The 17,574-nt window shown below is 35.9% G+C and overlaps 1 protein-coding gene across 4 annotated transcripts in view; it reads right to left on the reverse strand.

Annotated features, from left to right (window-relative positions):
• The window catches only part of LOC148309220 (nucleolar protein 4), a 217,675-nt gene that overhangs the window by 118,499 nt on the left and 81,602 nt on the right, over nt 1-17,574 (reverse strand). For all 4 annotated transcript variants that reach the window (XM_088260482.1, XM_088260484.1, XM_088260481.1 and 1 more), the window contains exon 4: nt 14,868-15,917. In XM_088260482.1, coding sequence (XP_088116608.1) covers nt 14,868-15,917 — 1,050 coding nt within the window. The remainder of the gene's footprint in view (nt 1-14,867; nt 15,918-17,574) is intronic.

A 17,574-nucleotide genomic window follows, 5' to 3' on the forward strand; every position in this document is an offset into this window, starting at 1 on the left:
GCTGGCACTGCTACGACCCGAAACGTAGCTTGCCTTCTTTATGAGCAGAGTCAGATTAGGGCTTTTACAATACTCGATTCATTAAATAAATAAAAATATTGAAACTTTCTGTCTACATAGACAAAGCCTTCAGGATCGATCCACAGGAAGACAATATAAAGCCTTCTTTTTGTTAAAGACATACTAAGACGATTTTTTAATGATTCATTAACTGAAATTCAGTCTTTGCGACTTGAATTTATCCTTTTTCTGGCAGTTACTGTTCTGGTATTACAGTACCTTTTATTGCTCTATATTTTCCATTTCGCCCTGTGTTTTCTTATTTGTTACTTTCTTATTTGTTTTTCAGTCTTGTTAACCTCAATCTCAAAATGAGTAATGGAAATTCTCATCGATAATATTATACAATATGTGACTTATAATATGTTTAATTAAATAAATAAATAAATAATTCGGGCCTGGTCTGGGAAGGTACCAGGGAAGCAGCTACCTACAGGAAAAACCCGTAGCAGTAATACGGGATATGTCAGGAGAGTGGCGCTCACCTCCTCACCCCTCTTCTCCCCCGGTACCCGGTACCCTTGTGTGTAGGGATCGGGCCGCCAGGATGACATGTGGGACAGGGGTAGCGAACTTTACCCCTATAATACCCGATGGTCGCAAAACTAAGAAAATGCTTGCATTTAACATTTACACTGTCAATTTTTTTGTTTTTGTTCTTCGATTTTTTCTTGTTTTTTTTTATGCCTATCTACTGTGCCATTATTGATTTATATTTTACATTTTGCCTTGTGTTTTTGTGTTTTCTTATTTGTTCCGTTATTTTTAATTTAAGTTTTGTTAAGTAAATACCACTATTTCTTAAAGTCTATTGTGACACGTGTTTCGGCGCATTTCTCATCATTTTCAAACACCGTACACGGTGTTTGAAATACGTGTCACAATAGATTTAAAGAAATAGTGGTATTTACTTAGTAAAACTAGAATTGAAAACGGATAAATTTTACCACAAATTTCTTTCTTATTTGTTTTTCAGTTTTTTAACCTTAATGCTATTTCCCAAAATGAGTAAAGGAAATTACTCGTCACATATTTAAATGAATATTAAATATGTGACTGATGTATGTAACCTGTTTAAATAAATAGTTTTTAAATTATCGTTCTGGAAAATTTTTGGTTCCAGACCTTTTGGAAGCTATGATAGTAAATACTATCGAACGATGATTTTTATCACTTATTAAATACCGATATTTCTTAAAATCTATTGAAATACAAGTCACAAGAAATAGTTATATTTACCAAGTAGATATTTTTCGTTATTATAGGTCTTACAACTTGAGATGAAAGATCTATTGTTTTTTTTATAAGGAAGAAGATGGAAGTTTTAATATATTTAACCAATAATTTGAAACTAAACCACTTTATTCTGTTTTTAATGGTGTGAAGTTTACAATAATAAGATAAAGATTGCCTTCCCTGCCTTATGAGGGGTAGCTAAGTTCGGTAAGCGACTCCGTGGGGGTACATTGGGGTGGAATGAATCAGTGGGAGGGTTAGTTTCGGGTGACAATCTCACTTCTGTGCTGGGTAGATGCCTCTTACATCCTGCTACTAAATTGTTTCATACGTCGAGGATTTAAGGAAACAGAGTAGCAAGGAATCAAAGCGTTATACCTATATTGCTTACGTACTACGTAACGCACACAATATGTATAATACATAATACCTACCCGTAAATTAACACGTTCTGTAATATACACAAGTGTTTCGATATGAAAATAATACAATTTCTGTATTTATCTACTTCTTATTTCTATATTTATTTATTGAACGGCTGAAGCCTTTAAGATAATACATATATAGAGTATCTAATATAAAAATACACTAATGAATACACTAATAGATAAACAAAAAGTCTTATAACAAATAGTCTTATAACATAAAATCATAATAAAATAACAAATAGTAAGCACGGGTAAATACACGTCTCCTTCAAACACTATCAGCGAGCAGCAAGAGAGAGTGAAACAAAACGTTTGAATTTATCCATTATAACATGGAGAAGAAATGCTGAGAAAGTACAGATTTCAAGGAGGATAAGAATATATTAAATAATATCTATCTCATTTTAAGGTGGAGACCTTAGGAGAACAAAACAGACGTCAGACGACTCCAAAATAGATGGTCTGACGACATAGCTGCTGTGGGGGGTAGAAACTGGCTGCAAGCAGCAACCGACCGGAGGAAATCGAAAGAAGGGGAAGAAGCATATATCTAGCAGTGGAGGACAAAGGGCTCATGAAGAAGCTTTTCCATCATGGTTTATAATATATCTACTAGGTTTCAAAGACAATTATAATATGAGATTTAAGTTTTGTATTGATATTTCTTGGTGGAACTACATTTTAATAAAATAATAAAATAACAACCATTTAGTATTTTCATCAGATTGACGATGACGGTAACGATAAAACTTTGTTACTGATAATAATGAAATAAAATAAATATGAAAAAAAAATACACACTTTTTACTTTGTGGTAAGACATAATGATATTATTATAGAAAACACTTGTAACAAATGTAAACATGCTCACATTTAGACCTGAAGAGGGAAGCTTAGCTTCCAAAACTGGTCGTCATAAAATAAACTCAAGCGTTAAAAAAACAAGTGTTTTCTTCGATAATTTAGTTGTTCATGTGTAATAGCTAAAAAGTGCCTGAAGATGGAAGCTTAGCTTCCGAAACTAGAAGTCATAAAATAAACTCAAGTGGTAAAAAAAAACAAGTGTTTTCTTTGATAGTATAGTTGTTATTTTATTATACAATTTTAGTATTTCAAAAATTCATGTGTAATAGCTAAAAAAGGTTCTGGAGGTTTGCTCTACTTAGTTCCTTTCAATATCCTCGATCATGCGGTATTTAACGCCACAACCGTGACATCGTATAAATAAAACATTATAAAACAAACAAAATTTCCGAGCGAGACCAACTCGCAAAGTTTGATTTACGATCCAGATGCTCTACGTCAATTTTTCGACAGCCCTACTTCATAACTACTTTATAAAACTAAAGTTGTAGGTTCCGTTCCCGCTCCGACCGCAGAGTTTCATTTCGGCCGGTCGACAAGACGGATCCCGTATAAAAGGGAAAGGAATTATGTGGGGTCGTCCGGCGGGGGGGCTAGGGGGTAAAGGGGCTCGGGGGCTCGGGGGGTCGGGACGGGATGGGTGGGGCTCGGACAAGCGACAGGCAAGCGGCAGGGTCAGCGGTCGCCCACCGTCTTCTTACCCAACTACCGGGAGCGCAGCAACAGAAAAGGTACTCGCCTTTATTTGATCAGTAAAAAAAAAGTTTGTGTTTGAGGTAGAACAACGACTGTACGAGGGATAATTAAGATGTGTTTGCCGCGAATAATGGCAACGAATTAAGAGAATCTTGAAAAATTGCGCTTTGAACTCGTGTGATTAAATACTTGGATATTAACACGTACAATTATAAAATAATGTGGTACACAGTGCCTTCATAAGGGATCACTACGATTATATATTACGAATTCCCGAATTTCATAATTTCTTCGTCATCTGTAATATATGTTTATTGATAACAATCCATCACATTTTTATCACTATCTTAAAAACGAAAAAAATAAAAAAAAATATTTATTTACACAGTATTTACAGGGGTAATACTGTGGGTACCTCCCACTGGCTGGTTTACGTAATTCACTTTCCAAAACCAGTAGCAGATTTAGTAATGAGTATATTTTTGACATCTCAATATAAATAAAAAAGAATATGGAAGACCCAGACTTCATCTATGTTGAGATGTCAAAAATGTAAAAATAAGTCCTAAATGGAGAAACCCAGATATTTGAACAAGGATTTTGACACACTTAAAAATGTTGTAAGTAATAAGTAATCCTTTAGCAAAATGTCTTTTTCATTAAAAATTGTACCCTAAAAATATTATAAATTTTTAATTTCTTGGATTTTTACGGCTGTATACGTGCTGATAGCGTGTTTTTTGTGTAAATTCCGTGAATCTAAAGTACTTCTTGCTGAGATTTCAGTTACTAATACTAGGATCATTTTTGGAGAGCTATAGTGAAATAAAAAATAAACTATGAATATTCAGACAATGTGGTTTAAAATTTATACTAGACCCGATTTCTCTAGTCAACCGAGTCAACAAGCACCCTTTACTTTTGCCATAATAACCTAGAAGTAAACTATCAGCATTCTAAACCTTTATAGTTGAACTTGGAGCACCTTTCCGAAGTGAAAACGCCATTTTAGCGGCATGACATGACATGAAAAAGGTTTTGGATATAGTTATAAGTAGGAGCCAGGAGCGCACAATAGCGAGGAGGTGGGCGGTTCTCGAGTTGCGAATACAGAAGACCTAAGGCGCCCTCAGTGCCAGCCACTAGTGCCACCTCGATATTGACGACCTTTGATATTAACACTCCGCTGTGTTTCTTTTACATGGAAAACCTCAATTTCCTTTAGTTTCGTACTCTGTATTATACAGTTCCACACATTATGTTCCCCTGGTATCCCGAAAACCCAAAACTCGGTTTATGTTCGAGCCAGGAGTACATAGGGCTGGCGGTAGTTTTCCAAACTAAAGGGACTTCGGTAATCCTGCGGCCCGGGGATGGAAAATAGATAACGCCATAGTGTTTCCTCTAAAACAAAATATAATATATATTATATAATAAATAGCACACGTCCTTTTTATAATTTCGCAAGTACCCGCGTAGATGAGATTTATGTCTAATATGTGTCAGACACCCATCAAGCCCGATCAGATCCGACGGATGTCCTTGGAGACTAGAATTCCGAAGCTAATTCTGATAATCTTAGTTGAGTTATTTGATCTTCCCTTATTTCATACTCTCCTAATAACGTAATTATAAGTAGAAGAGTTACGCAATCCACGAATGGATCTAACGAGTAAATAAATAATTGTAATAATTTTAGTAACTAACTAACCATCACGCCGCTTCCCCGCAGGTGTAGACAGAGATAATAGAACGCCATACCAATATGTCTTTGCAAACCAACTTCTTTTCTTCGACATTTTTACACACCTGCCGATTATTCCGACTCACTTTCAAATATTTGATATACTTGATCTTGCCAAGTTTCCTCGGTCTTTATCTGCTTCTATTACCAACCACATTAACCTCGTACCTATGTTTTACTATCCTTTCTTCACTCATTCGATTCACGAAATGTCCAAACCATCTCAACACACCTTTCTTAATTTTATCGATAATTCTTATTTCCTTATTTCACCATTGTGGTTGTCAATCATGAGTAGAATGGTGAAAGCTACACATGTGTAAAATGATCACTTAAACCAGACAGTAAATACACAGAACTCCATATTCTGTCATTTATTGATTCGGCAGTCACTTTGTGGTAAAATCTATCCATTTTTGATAAAAGATTTTACGACACAGTAGTAAATACCACTACTTCTTAAAATCTATTGTGACCCGTGTTTCGATGCATCCGCGTTATGATAAGGAGAGTGTTACCGCATACGGTGTTTTAAAATGATGCATCGAAGCACTATTACAATAGATTTTAAGAAATAGTGGTATTTATCAAGTAAAACATTAATTAAAAACTCCATATTCTTCTTTATATATTTTTACGATTTTTCAGGAGATCGTTTTTAAAGTTTAAGAATATAATAAGATGTTTTAAAAATAAATATCAAGCCACTTATTGTACATACTTTTTACTGTGCAACAAATCTTTTTAGGTAAAACCTGAAGGTTTTTTCTCCATTTGCAAAATATTTGGTAATTTAAAAAAAAAATAATTAAACAATACCATTTCTTCAAAATGCGAAAACAACACTTTCTGCCCTATAGCGGGTAAATATTAAGTGAAACATATGCCGCTTTTGCTGGAATATAGTGCATTTTCTGGGCATTCCGAAAATATACCAAACTGAAAATTGACGATTTTTTATATATGACGTTGTTGAAAGGAGTGAGCGATAAGTACTCGTATGTACATATGTACCCGCTTTCATAGGTAGTCAGTCACCTATGGAAAATGAGCCATTCACATTATGAAAGATGGTTCGATCCTACTCCAGTACCGGCGGAACGAATCTATAACATATCCGTCTTGTTCCCTCATTCCACGCAGAGAAAACTCATTACCGCCGGCGCCCCCTGCGCTCCTGGTGGGGTCGCCACCGCCCCTAGACTCGAGGAGGCAAGGGGGGGGGCTAAATCAAAAAAATCTTTGTCCCAGTCCGACCTTTATTTGCGAGAGGGTCGGAGCCGACCCTCCTTGCGAGGAGGGTAGGTTAGAAGGATCTAGACAAAACCCTCAGAAAATCTATAGGTACCTTATCTAGCAGAATACACACGAACGGAGGCTCCACTTAGTACAAAACTAATAATAAATACCCTACAACCTTTTCAAAAAACGGCCACGATCATATCGCTCACTCCTTTCAAGAATGTCATGAATCAAAAATCGTCAATTTTCAGTTGTTCATGTTTTCGGAATGCCCAGAAAATGTACTATATCCCAGCGAAAGAGGCATATTTTTAACTTAATATTTACCCGCCACAGGGCAGAAAGTGTCGTTTTTGCATTTTGAAGAAATGGTATTGTTTAATTATTTTTTCAAATGTACCTAATATTTTTCAAATGGAGAAAAAACTTTAAGGTTTAACCTAAAAAGATCCGTTGCACAGTAAAAAGTTCAATAAGTTTTTTGATTTATGACGTTCTTGAAAGGAGTGAGCGATATCTCAACATGATGAAGAAGAAAATGGAAGTCTGGGCATTTACATCTACTTCACAGCATTTTTGATACATTTTTTTATATTAATATCATTTAATTTTTTGACATCTCAACATAGATTAAGAAGAATATGGAATTCTGGGTATTTACGGGGTTTGCGACCGTCATAGGCTGGTTTAAGTGATCACTTAAAACAATTAAAAACATTGTTAACTTTGCGGCATGGTAATATAACTAATAATTCTGTAAAATGGGCAGAATGGTGAACATAACATAAGTGTATAAAGTGATCGTTTAAACCAGCCAAGTTTATTTCGCATAAATCCGTAGGGTGAATACTTCAGTGTTTGATATAATAAATAATATTAAAATACTTTACAACATTTTGAGTGTGTCCAAAAAAGGTTTCTAAATTGGTTCATATATATATATATAGAACTTCATATATATATAGAAAATAAAAATGCTTAATAAAAAGCTTTTTTACATCTCACCAATAGATGCCTCTAGTGAAGTTCTAGTGATTCAAGAACAAGGTTTCTAAATTGGTTCATATATATGGAACTTCCAAGAATTTGAGTAGTGTGGTTGTCAATAATGGGTAGAATTGGTGAATGTTACACGTGTGTAAAGTGATCACTTAAACCAGCCTATGACGGTCGTCAGCCCCGTAAATGCTCAGACTTCCACATTCTTCTTCATCTTTGATGAGATATCAAAAAATAATATGAATTTTAAAATAGCTTTAAATGTTCCTATCACTGCGAATTTTTGAAAACCGTGCCCAAAGCACCATTAGGGTGCAGATAGTGCCAAAGAACGAGTAAAAATAAATATAAAAAATGTAAAAATTCCCCAACAAAGCGCATTTCACACCGCCTCGGAGCCGACCCACCGAATTACGCCTCGGGGCCTAATCGGGCGTCTCCTCCGGAGCGGGAGTCTAGGAGGCCGTGGGAGTCTAGGAGGCCGTGCAAGCGGCGGGGGGGCATCATTAGAAGCCCGGGGGAGCCCCTCGCCGAACTTGAAGATATCGTGAGATGTTTTTCTGACGAGAAAAACTTATATTCTGGACTCGGATATATGGTCCGTGACGTGGAAAAACTGAAGACGGGCCCCTAAATAGAATGCTGAGAAAAGACAGCGGGCGTTATGACGAAACACACTTTTTACTATTATATTTACAACTATCATATACATATTCGTAAATGACAACAAAAACAAGTGAATTTTGACATCTCAACATAGATGAAAAAGAATTTGGAAGTCTGGGCATTTACAGGGCTTATAGGCACTTGTCATTCATTTCTTAAATGTTTTCTTTGTGGCACATTTTATAAACGTAAACTTATTTTATAAAATTTAAAAAAACTTTGTTCTAACCACATTTTTATTATTAGTACACTTTAAACAACCGGTTTTAACAAGAACCTTGTCATCATCAGGGTTTATTAAATTCTAAAACCTTAAAATACTCATAATTAATTACATTCCCTTACCAAAAACTAAATCCTAAATGTCATTTTAATTTATCATACAAGCCATGATTGGCAACCACACAACTCAAATTCAAAGAACTTCTACATACATTGTTCAAATTCGAAACATAGTGGTAGAATCACTAGAATTATGGTGAGATGAGAGAAGGTTTTTATTGAGCAGAAACTCTTCATTACACGTGTGTAAAGTGATCACTTATAGCAGCCTACGACGGTCGTCAGCCCCGTAAATGCCCAGACTTCCATATTCTTCTTCATCTTTGATGTAATGTGTTTCAATACTATTTGAAATATTAACCCCATATAAAGTTCCCTCCGATAACGCGTTACCTGTGTTGAGATATTGTCAAAATATTAAAATTTACATTTACATAAAAATAACTCCTAAGTGCGAATCATATTGATAACACAAACGAGCTTAACTAATTTGAATTTTACTTGGTAAATACCACTATTTTTTTTTATTTAATAAAACTCGTATTTACCGAGTAAAATTTAAATTAAAAATACAAAGATTTGCCCTCATTGAGTTTTCCCGGGACGATGGCATATTTTACAGTAACTATTTATATAATTAGATTCTATTTTTCGGGAAAAGAAGCAGAGGAAGACCGAGAAAAACATGGCACGATCAGGTATGCCAAATACTTGAAAGTGGTCAGGTTAGGAGTCGTAACAATCGGCGGGTATGTATGAGGAGATGCATGAACGTGGAAGAGGCGAAGAATGTTTGCAAGGACAGAGTGGTGTGGCGCTCTATTCTCTCTGCCTACCCCTGCGGGGAAGCGGCGTGATGGTTAGTTAGTTAGTTTAGATTCTATTTTTTTACTAACATTTTTTGGTGGAATTGCATTTTATAGAATAATATAACAACTATATTATTTATTGATTCGGCATTAACATTGTGGAATGACATATTGATTTTTTTTAAATTAAACATTTGTTATGAACCACTGTTAGTTTTCGAAACTAGTCGTGCATAATAAAAATAAAACTCATTAAGTGATTTATTCGCGAGTGTTTCGCCTAGAATTTTCACTCATGAATTACATGAAATTATAGTCACTTCAAACACAAAGAGTAAATCCACTCACGAGTAGGCATAGGCTTTGAAACTTATAATGTTGAAGCCTGAGTAGGGACATAATAAGCCGTGTTGCATAAGCCGTAGATAGATTTCAGAGTCACTTGTTTGATTTTTTTTTAATAACAACTTTGTTGTTTTTTCCACATGAATTTAAATCAAATAAATTAATGTGGAAAAAACTACAAAGTTGTTATTTAATCTTATTTATAAAACTATGACAAAAACTTGTTTATGACATGCAATCAAATATGACATGGCCGAATGATGCGATCTATTTCAGATCTACTCACCTCCATTATCCATTTATGAATAGCTCTTTTATACTTAATTTACTTTTTGTAATACTTTAGGGGTAATGGTAGCAGGTAGTGAAATGTACATTTGAAACTTGTGACCAAAAACAAAATACCAGTATGGCTTTTAGATTTTCCAGTTTTGTGGTGAGAAAATCATCATTCTTTCTTCGCAGCGCCATAGCGCTCGGGGGTGTGAGGGTTCCTTCTTGTAAAGGGAGTTCAGCCGACATTTTTTTCTTTTTATCAAGGGATAGTCCTGTTGGACAGGGAGGGCGGACCGGAGGGGAAGGGGTTGTCTCTTGGAGGGTTTAACACTTTCGGAAGGGGTATTCGACGACTTGTGAATGCCATGTCTAAATTTAGAGACCAAAATATGCAGGAAGATACAATAAAAGACAAGGTTTGAAGGTGTACATATACGAGTATATTCATTACTTATATTTTTATTTACAAAATTTTAAGTATGTCCAAAGACTTGTACACAAATCTGGATTATCTCCACATAGGATTTATTTAATACTTTTTTTACTTGGTCATGAGATTGATCAATATATCTAGATCTATAAGATCCAAATTTTTGAGTAGTGTGGTTGCCAATCATGGTGAATGTTGCACTTGTGTAAGGTGATCACTCAACCAGCCTATTGTCACAAGCCCAGTAACTGCCTAGACTTCCATATTCTTCTTCATCAATGTTGAAATGTAAAAAATAATGTCATATTGTTTCTGATTTTACACCTTTTCCTTAATAATTCTTAATTATTTATTCTTTATTTTTCCACCTAATTATGTGGTTTAAAATTATTTTTTGATTAAGAGTAATTTTGCAAAAAATAAATCTTCACGATCGCTTACTTTTTAAGAATCAAAAAAGTATAATATCGCCATTTTCGTAAAATACTACTTCGAGGGTGCTTTTTTCGGATCAAATACAATATATAACAAAAATGGATAAAAATACTTATTATAAATGTAATACGAAAATTTAGTTTTATAAAATGTTTTGTCAAGGTTTTTTAAACCATTTTTTACTATTTTATTTTAGCTAGTCGGAAAAAACTCATAATTTAGAAAGAAAAACAATTTGTTTAATTTTTAATTCATTTACTGGAGCAATGTCACGCTGTCACATTTGGTAACAATTTTCAATATTTTTTCGCTAAATTGGCTTCTTATATTACGATAAGGTACAGAACGATTATCTAAAAGCCAAAATATATATTTTTTGTAATGTAGGCAGTATAAAATAAGGAAGTAGATAGAAAAGGGGTTAAATCTTCATCCAGCATTCAGTGAAGGTTGGATCTCGGGTACCAGGAGCACATAAGATGGATCGGGTACGGCGTGTCCGCCTCTAGCTTCTAGGGATATAAGGGTATAAAGAAAGACCCTCAACTGAGGAACTACGTACAAGGCGGCGCCAGTACAGAACTTAGGGAACGAATATACATATTGCAATTTATTGCCTATACCCAAATTAACCAGCTGCTTGACATATCGCTCATTCCTTTCAAGAACGTCATAAATCAAAAATCGTCAATTTTCAGTTGTACATGTTTTCGGAATGCCCAGAAAATGTACTATATCCCAGCAAAAGAGGCATATTTTAAACTTAATATTTACCCGCTACAGGGCAGAAAATGTTGTTTTTGCATTTTGAAGAAAACATATTGTTTAATTATTTTTTTTTAATATAGTAAATATTTTTCAAATTTAGAAAAAACTTCAGGTTTTGCCTAAAAAGATCTGTCGCACAGTAAAAAGTTCAATAAGTGGCTTGGTATTTATTTTTAATAAATTGTTTTATATTCTTAAACTTTAGAAACGTTCTCCTGAAAAATCAAGTTTTTTGATTTATGACGTTCTTGAAAGGAGTGAGTGATATGTATGTATATAAAATAGAACCAAGTCAGAGATCCAAAGTTAATGAACTGAAAAAATACTTTACGGAAGGATATTTGCAACATTTTGAGTGTGTCTAAATACTTGTTCAATAATCTGGATTATTTCCAATGTAGGAGTTCTATTTCAAATACAATGTTGGATCATATATATAGAATTTCCAAGAATTTGGTGAAGAAGTGTGGTTTTTCAATCATAGGTAAAATATTTATTTACTAGATATTTGTGTGAGTGATAAGTTATATTTTAATTTAGATTTTTTTTTACTCCTTACGTTTTAATAACTCATTTCTTTGCAAAAACCCTTTATTTACTTCGAAGAAAAACTCATTTTTCCATACAAGAACTGTATGGAAAAAAAATTCAATCAAGTAAATTTTTACCTGGATTTAGAGAAAATAAAGTTGCGTTTTACCGCATGTTGGGCCTAAAAGTCTGAAATACGTAAATTGGGATCAGTCACTTTTGAACAGTTTAAAAAATTAGTGACAATACCTCAAAATATAAATTTAGAAATTTACACCTTGTTTTTCAATGTGAAGTTCAAGATACACAAAAAGAATGATGATTTTTAGAATTCTTTATGTAATTTTGTTTCCAGGGTCACATAAAAATAATTTTTGTGCCAATTGTTTCGCCTTGTCACAGCATTATCAGACTGTTTTTATTAAACTGTTTTCTGAAAGTTGTTTGATAATGCCATAACAAGGTGAAACAACTGTCAAAATTTGTATTTTTATGTGTTTTAATAATGAAAAACAATTTAGTAGGCTATTAAGATCATAGTTTGATTTTAATATTGAAAATATAAGCACATATGTATTTAAAGATACCTATATGTAATTTTGTTTCCTGAGTCCGATCCGGGACTGGAGTTCGGTATTAGGCGAGTGGGTTTAGTGGGGCCCATACAATGGGCCGGTTTGATGGATTGTACGCTTACCGAGGAGAAATGGGCCCACACCACACCACACCACCCCACGCCGCCCACATCGCCCCCATGGGTAACAACTTTCTGGGCGAGCCAGTACTCTACTGGAAAGTAACCGCGGAGTCGACCCGTCAATATACTAATCATAATCAGGTAATCGTAAAGGGAGTGGCTGGCGGACAAGTCTGATAACCTCGACCACTGGGCCACAGTAGTTAAGGGTGTAGGCTCAAATATACAAAGCCAGTACGCGACCGGCTGTACAGAAGCGAATCTTTTAAAAGCTTTCCGCGCACAGCTTTTAAAAGATTTTTGGATAATTTATACAGCGCTACTTTCGTAAAATACTACCTCAAGGAGCTAATACAGACGTGGATAATAATATGAAAATGATCATTGATCTTGATTTTTTCTTTTTAAAGTAAATAACCGGCAAAGCCTCAACTTTTAGAAGCTTGTCTGCAGGTAGAATAGTAAGGATAGGGAAGGTAAATGTGAAAAATACATCACAAACACCCAGACCTTTTGAACATAAGTCTTTCTTGAATTTATTTTGCACTTAAATAATCAAACCCGCGACGCCAGTTACGCGGTCGAACGTCTTCCCAACAAAATTTTTGACATTTTGACAAAGAGGGGCACAAGTCCTGCGGTATATGTTATAGACTTGTGCCTTTTTTTAAGTTTAATTTTTAATAATAAATACTCCTCGTAGTTACATTTTATAAATGTAACATTAATCCGTTCCAGGGTAGTATGGTATATACCTTGGCCGAAAAACTGCACCAAATTCAGACCCTCTGATAATTCTTCCCGACCCTCGTGTCCCATCTCGGGACCTTCCGGAGATAAGTAAGGGTCGAAATTGGAGGCCGACCCGCCCCGAGCGCCCCCAGCACCAGCACCCCCTCCCCAGCCGACCCACCCCACCTGCAGCATATTGAAACACACTCAAATTGGAGCGAGCCTGAAACGCTAATATTCCCCAACTTTCCGATGCTTGAAAACTACAATATATATTTCTTTATAATTATAACTAACGTGATGAGAACGTTCTTTCAGTGAAATCCCACCCAAATCATGTTACCGGAACTTATCTTTGTCTAGATCTTCCATACCCGTGTTATGACGCCTAAGGTCTTTCTTTTAGGATGGGAATTGCATTTATTATTTACCTTGCTTATTGTGTACAAGGTTTAAAGATCATTCAGTGGATTTTTGTTGCTTCTAGCTAATTAAATATGTTTTTATTTGAATCTGTGTTGGGAACAGGAGGGGTAATCTAGTGTGGGAACTTGTCAGCATTTGCTCATTGCTGGGAGCAAACCACGTAAAACTCCTCAGGAGAAGGCGGACTGTTGACTGTCATTGACGCCTGAGGCCTGGGCACAGCTCACCGCCTGTGCATCTCTTTAAGGTAAAGTGCGTCGCATCACCATATTACGGATGTAAATAAGATATATGGGGATGCAAAACATGCGTTCTTTCAGAGTCCGCTCTATGTTGTAAAGGAGAACTTTTTAAATATCTTATAACACAGACAGGAATCCAACTCCCCACCCAAGTATCCACCCTTCTTTCAGAAGCAGTCATAATTTCTAAAGGATAAAGCTAAATGCATTGAAATTACGGAAATTTTATCGATTCATATTGTTATTATTTTGTTTATAAATGAATATAAGACTTGACACTAGCAGAAACATCCTCTCACTGGGTGACTGCCAAATAAATAAATAAAATAAAAACATGATAAGACATTTTGGCTGGTGGCATTGAGATTCAAACACCAGGACAACAGAAAGTGGCTAATCTGTCAGATAGATTAGTTAATATCTTATAAAAAATCGCTCACTCCTTTCAAGAACGTCATAAATAAAAAAACTTGATTTTTCAGGAGAAAGTTTTTAAAGTTTAAAAATACATATAATACAATGTATTAAAAATAAATATCAAGCCTTTCATTGAACTTTTTACTGTGCAATAGATCTTTTAAGGTAAAACCTGAAGGTTTTTTCTCCATTTAAAAATATTTAGGATATTTAAAAAAATAATTAAACAATAATTCTTCAAAATGCAAAAACAACACTTTCTGCCCTGTAGCGGGTAAATATTAAGTGAAAATATGCCTCTTTTTCTGGGATATAGTACATTTTCTGGGCATTCCGAAAACATTCACAGCTGAAAATTGACAGAAGACAGATCTCCTGGCTCCGGAATATACGAGATTGGACGGGGATCAAGATCTTCGATGCGCTGTTCAAAGCTGCCCGAGACTAGGACAATTACTCTCGAGTGATAGTCAGAGGGACCTGACATGACACGAACAGAAGAAGAGAAGAAACTCGCTTAAAATTGAGAGTGAAAATCTTACCTTATTGCTGATCTTCATAGACTCCTCGGTGCTGTAGCCGAGGCTCCGCATGTGCTTCAAGTATGTGGTGGTGATGGGCACGCTGTAGTCCACTTCCATCCCGTGCAAGAAGGCGCCCGGCTTGCCGTCCGCCGCCAGCCGGTGCGGGGAGAACATGGACTGCTTGGAAGGCGACCAAGGCTTGCTGAAACTCTTCGGATCGTCTCCGTTTTCGTCGACCTTATTGAAATTCGGATTAAGCCTCTTCTTCGGAGGCGAATGCGACTTCGGAGGGTCTTTGGAAGTCAAATTACAAACGTCTAAAGGGTTGTACGGTTTCCGATTTACTTCTTTGACGTGCTTTCGTTTGGCTTTTTCGCTGGTAACAGGATTCTCGGTCTTAATCGGTCTTTCTGGATCACTCTTGTTTTCGATATTCGCGGCATTATTTTTTTCCTTTTTATCGATATGTTTATAAGACGTTTCTCCTATGTGAGATTTTCTACTCGTAGCTAGAATCAGGTCATTATGAGCGTCGATTTCTTCGCATTTAACGAAATCGAAGGCGTCCTCTTTTTTGATCGTGAGCATAGCATCTTTTCTGACGCTTCTGAATGCGCTGACTCCCGTGTCGAAATGGGCAATTTTGGCTATAGGAGCTGGGTAATGCGAGTTGTTCGTCAAGTCCAGGCCGTTTCTGTCCGCGTATATATCGTGAGTGGGATTTAGATATCTCAGTCCTCTCTCCGGTGGATCGAACCTCGGCAGATCTTCGTTGTAGGTGATTTTGACAGCAGGCTGCGAAGCGTCGATTTCGCTCTCCCAGTTCTTGGATGATAGTTCGTGTGCGCCGTTCCTGCCCAGGCCGGGCTCGGGCAGCTTGCTGGGGAGGGCGGGGAGCTGGTGGTAGCCGTTGGGGAGGATGGACGAGGAGAGAGGGGTGGGGCTCGGGCTGGGGGTGGGCAGGACGGAGGCGGGGGAGAGAGATCGCGGCCGTCGCTGACAGTCCAGACAGCCCATCAAAAACCTGGTGACAGCTTCTCGAGGTAGGAAGGCGTACGTCTCGGTTATCTGAAATAGAACACGAGTTGGCGATGAACAATTATTTATTTATAGATAGTAAACCTACACATTGTTGTAAACTTTTAAATAATGAAATTCTTTTTCTCTTTGGATTTGAGAATTACAGTTTATCTTATGGATGGAATTCCCCGTATCTTTTTTCAAAGTTTTTGAAAGACATTTGAAATGTCAAACAAAATGAAACATCAAACGTGGAGAAGTAAAACGTTAAAAATGTTATTATAGTAATTTGATAAATCTAAATGGCCGCTTAGCGCTCAATGATATTCCAGTTGAGTAATTTGATTGTAACACGTGTTTTTAAAACACCACATTTTCAAATGCGCTGTTGAAAATGATGCGGAACGCATCGAAACACGTGTCACAGTAGATTTTATGAAACAGTGGTATTTATTAAGTAAAACATAAATTTAAAAAAATATAGATTTAACCATTGAGTAACTTTATTTTATGAATACTAATTTTTGCATAAGATTATGTAAAAAATAAATGAGCAGCAAAATCAGTCCGGGTCAACTGGTGCAATCTACTGCAGTTGGGCATTCTACAGGTTCAATACAAAATATCATCCTGCGCTGACTCGACAGCAAGTCTACTCCAACTGTCATTTCATTTCATTTCAATAATGGGTAGAACTGGTGAATGTTACACGTGTGTAAAGTGATCACTTTAACCATCCTATGACGGTCGTCAGCCCCGTAAATGCCTAGACTTCCATATTCCTCTTCATCTTTGATAAGATGTCAAAAAATAATATGAAAGTAACTCCTGTAATTGGAGATAATCCAGATTTTGTGAACAAGTATTTGGATACACTCAAAATGTTGTAAATAAATTATCTGGTCAAATCATTAGCTTAAATAATAAAAATGAAAATGATATTTTCTGGCGTTTCTCATGTATGTGATTATAATCCAGGATTCGGACCTCACATACAAATAAAAGAGTTTCTGCTATTCAAAAAGCTTCTTTTCATTTCACCAATAGATGTCTCTAGTGAAGTTCAAGTTCAAAATTGGTTCATATATATAGAACTTCCAAGAATTTGAGTAGTGCGGTAGTCAATAATGGGTAGAATTGGTGAATATTACACGTGTGTAAAGTAAATGCCCAGACTTCCATATTCTTCTTCATCTTTGATGAGATGTCAAAAAATAACATTTCATTTAACCTATCATGACTTGATGGGATTGGATTATATTTAAATTAACAAAACACATACTTGTACAGTTGCTTACACATAACTGATTTGGCCCATGTGATCAATCGTATAGCATTTATCGATAAATAAAGAAAAATCTAAAACGACTAAAGTAATTGATGTTATTGACTTGCCAGGAAAACAGAACAACGCAAACAAAATTTGCGGACAAACCCGATATTGCCATGAGGCAAAGCAGATCTCGGGAATAAATTCGCAAGTTTAGGTAAACAAATTCCACTTTCGCATGTTTTCCATTGAGCCCTCCACCCCACCCTCAGAGCCACCCTAGAGTCAGCCGACCGACAGTTGGTTTAAATCTCGTTGGTTTAAAATTTAAACGTCTTTACTCCTGCCACTATACTATACACCGACCAGGATATCACGCTTGTGCAACAGGTGCGCTCAAATCTATCCGGGCCTTGTGTAAACTTAATTCATTCT

Source organism: Brachycentrus maculatus, unplaced genomic scaffold (assembly GCF_059751285.1).
Source record: "Brachycentrus maculatus isolate JH-2025_06_01 unplaced genomic scaffold, ASM5975128v1 h1tg000136l, whole genome shotgun sequence".
Taxonomy (NCBI): Eukaryota; Metazoa; Arthropoda; class Insecta; order Trichoptera; family Brachycentridae; genus Brachycentrus; species Brachycentrus maculatus.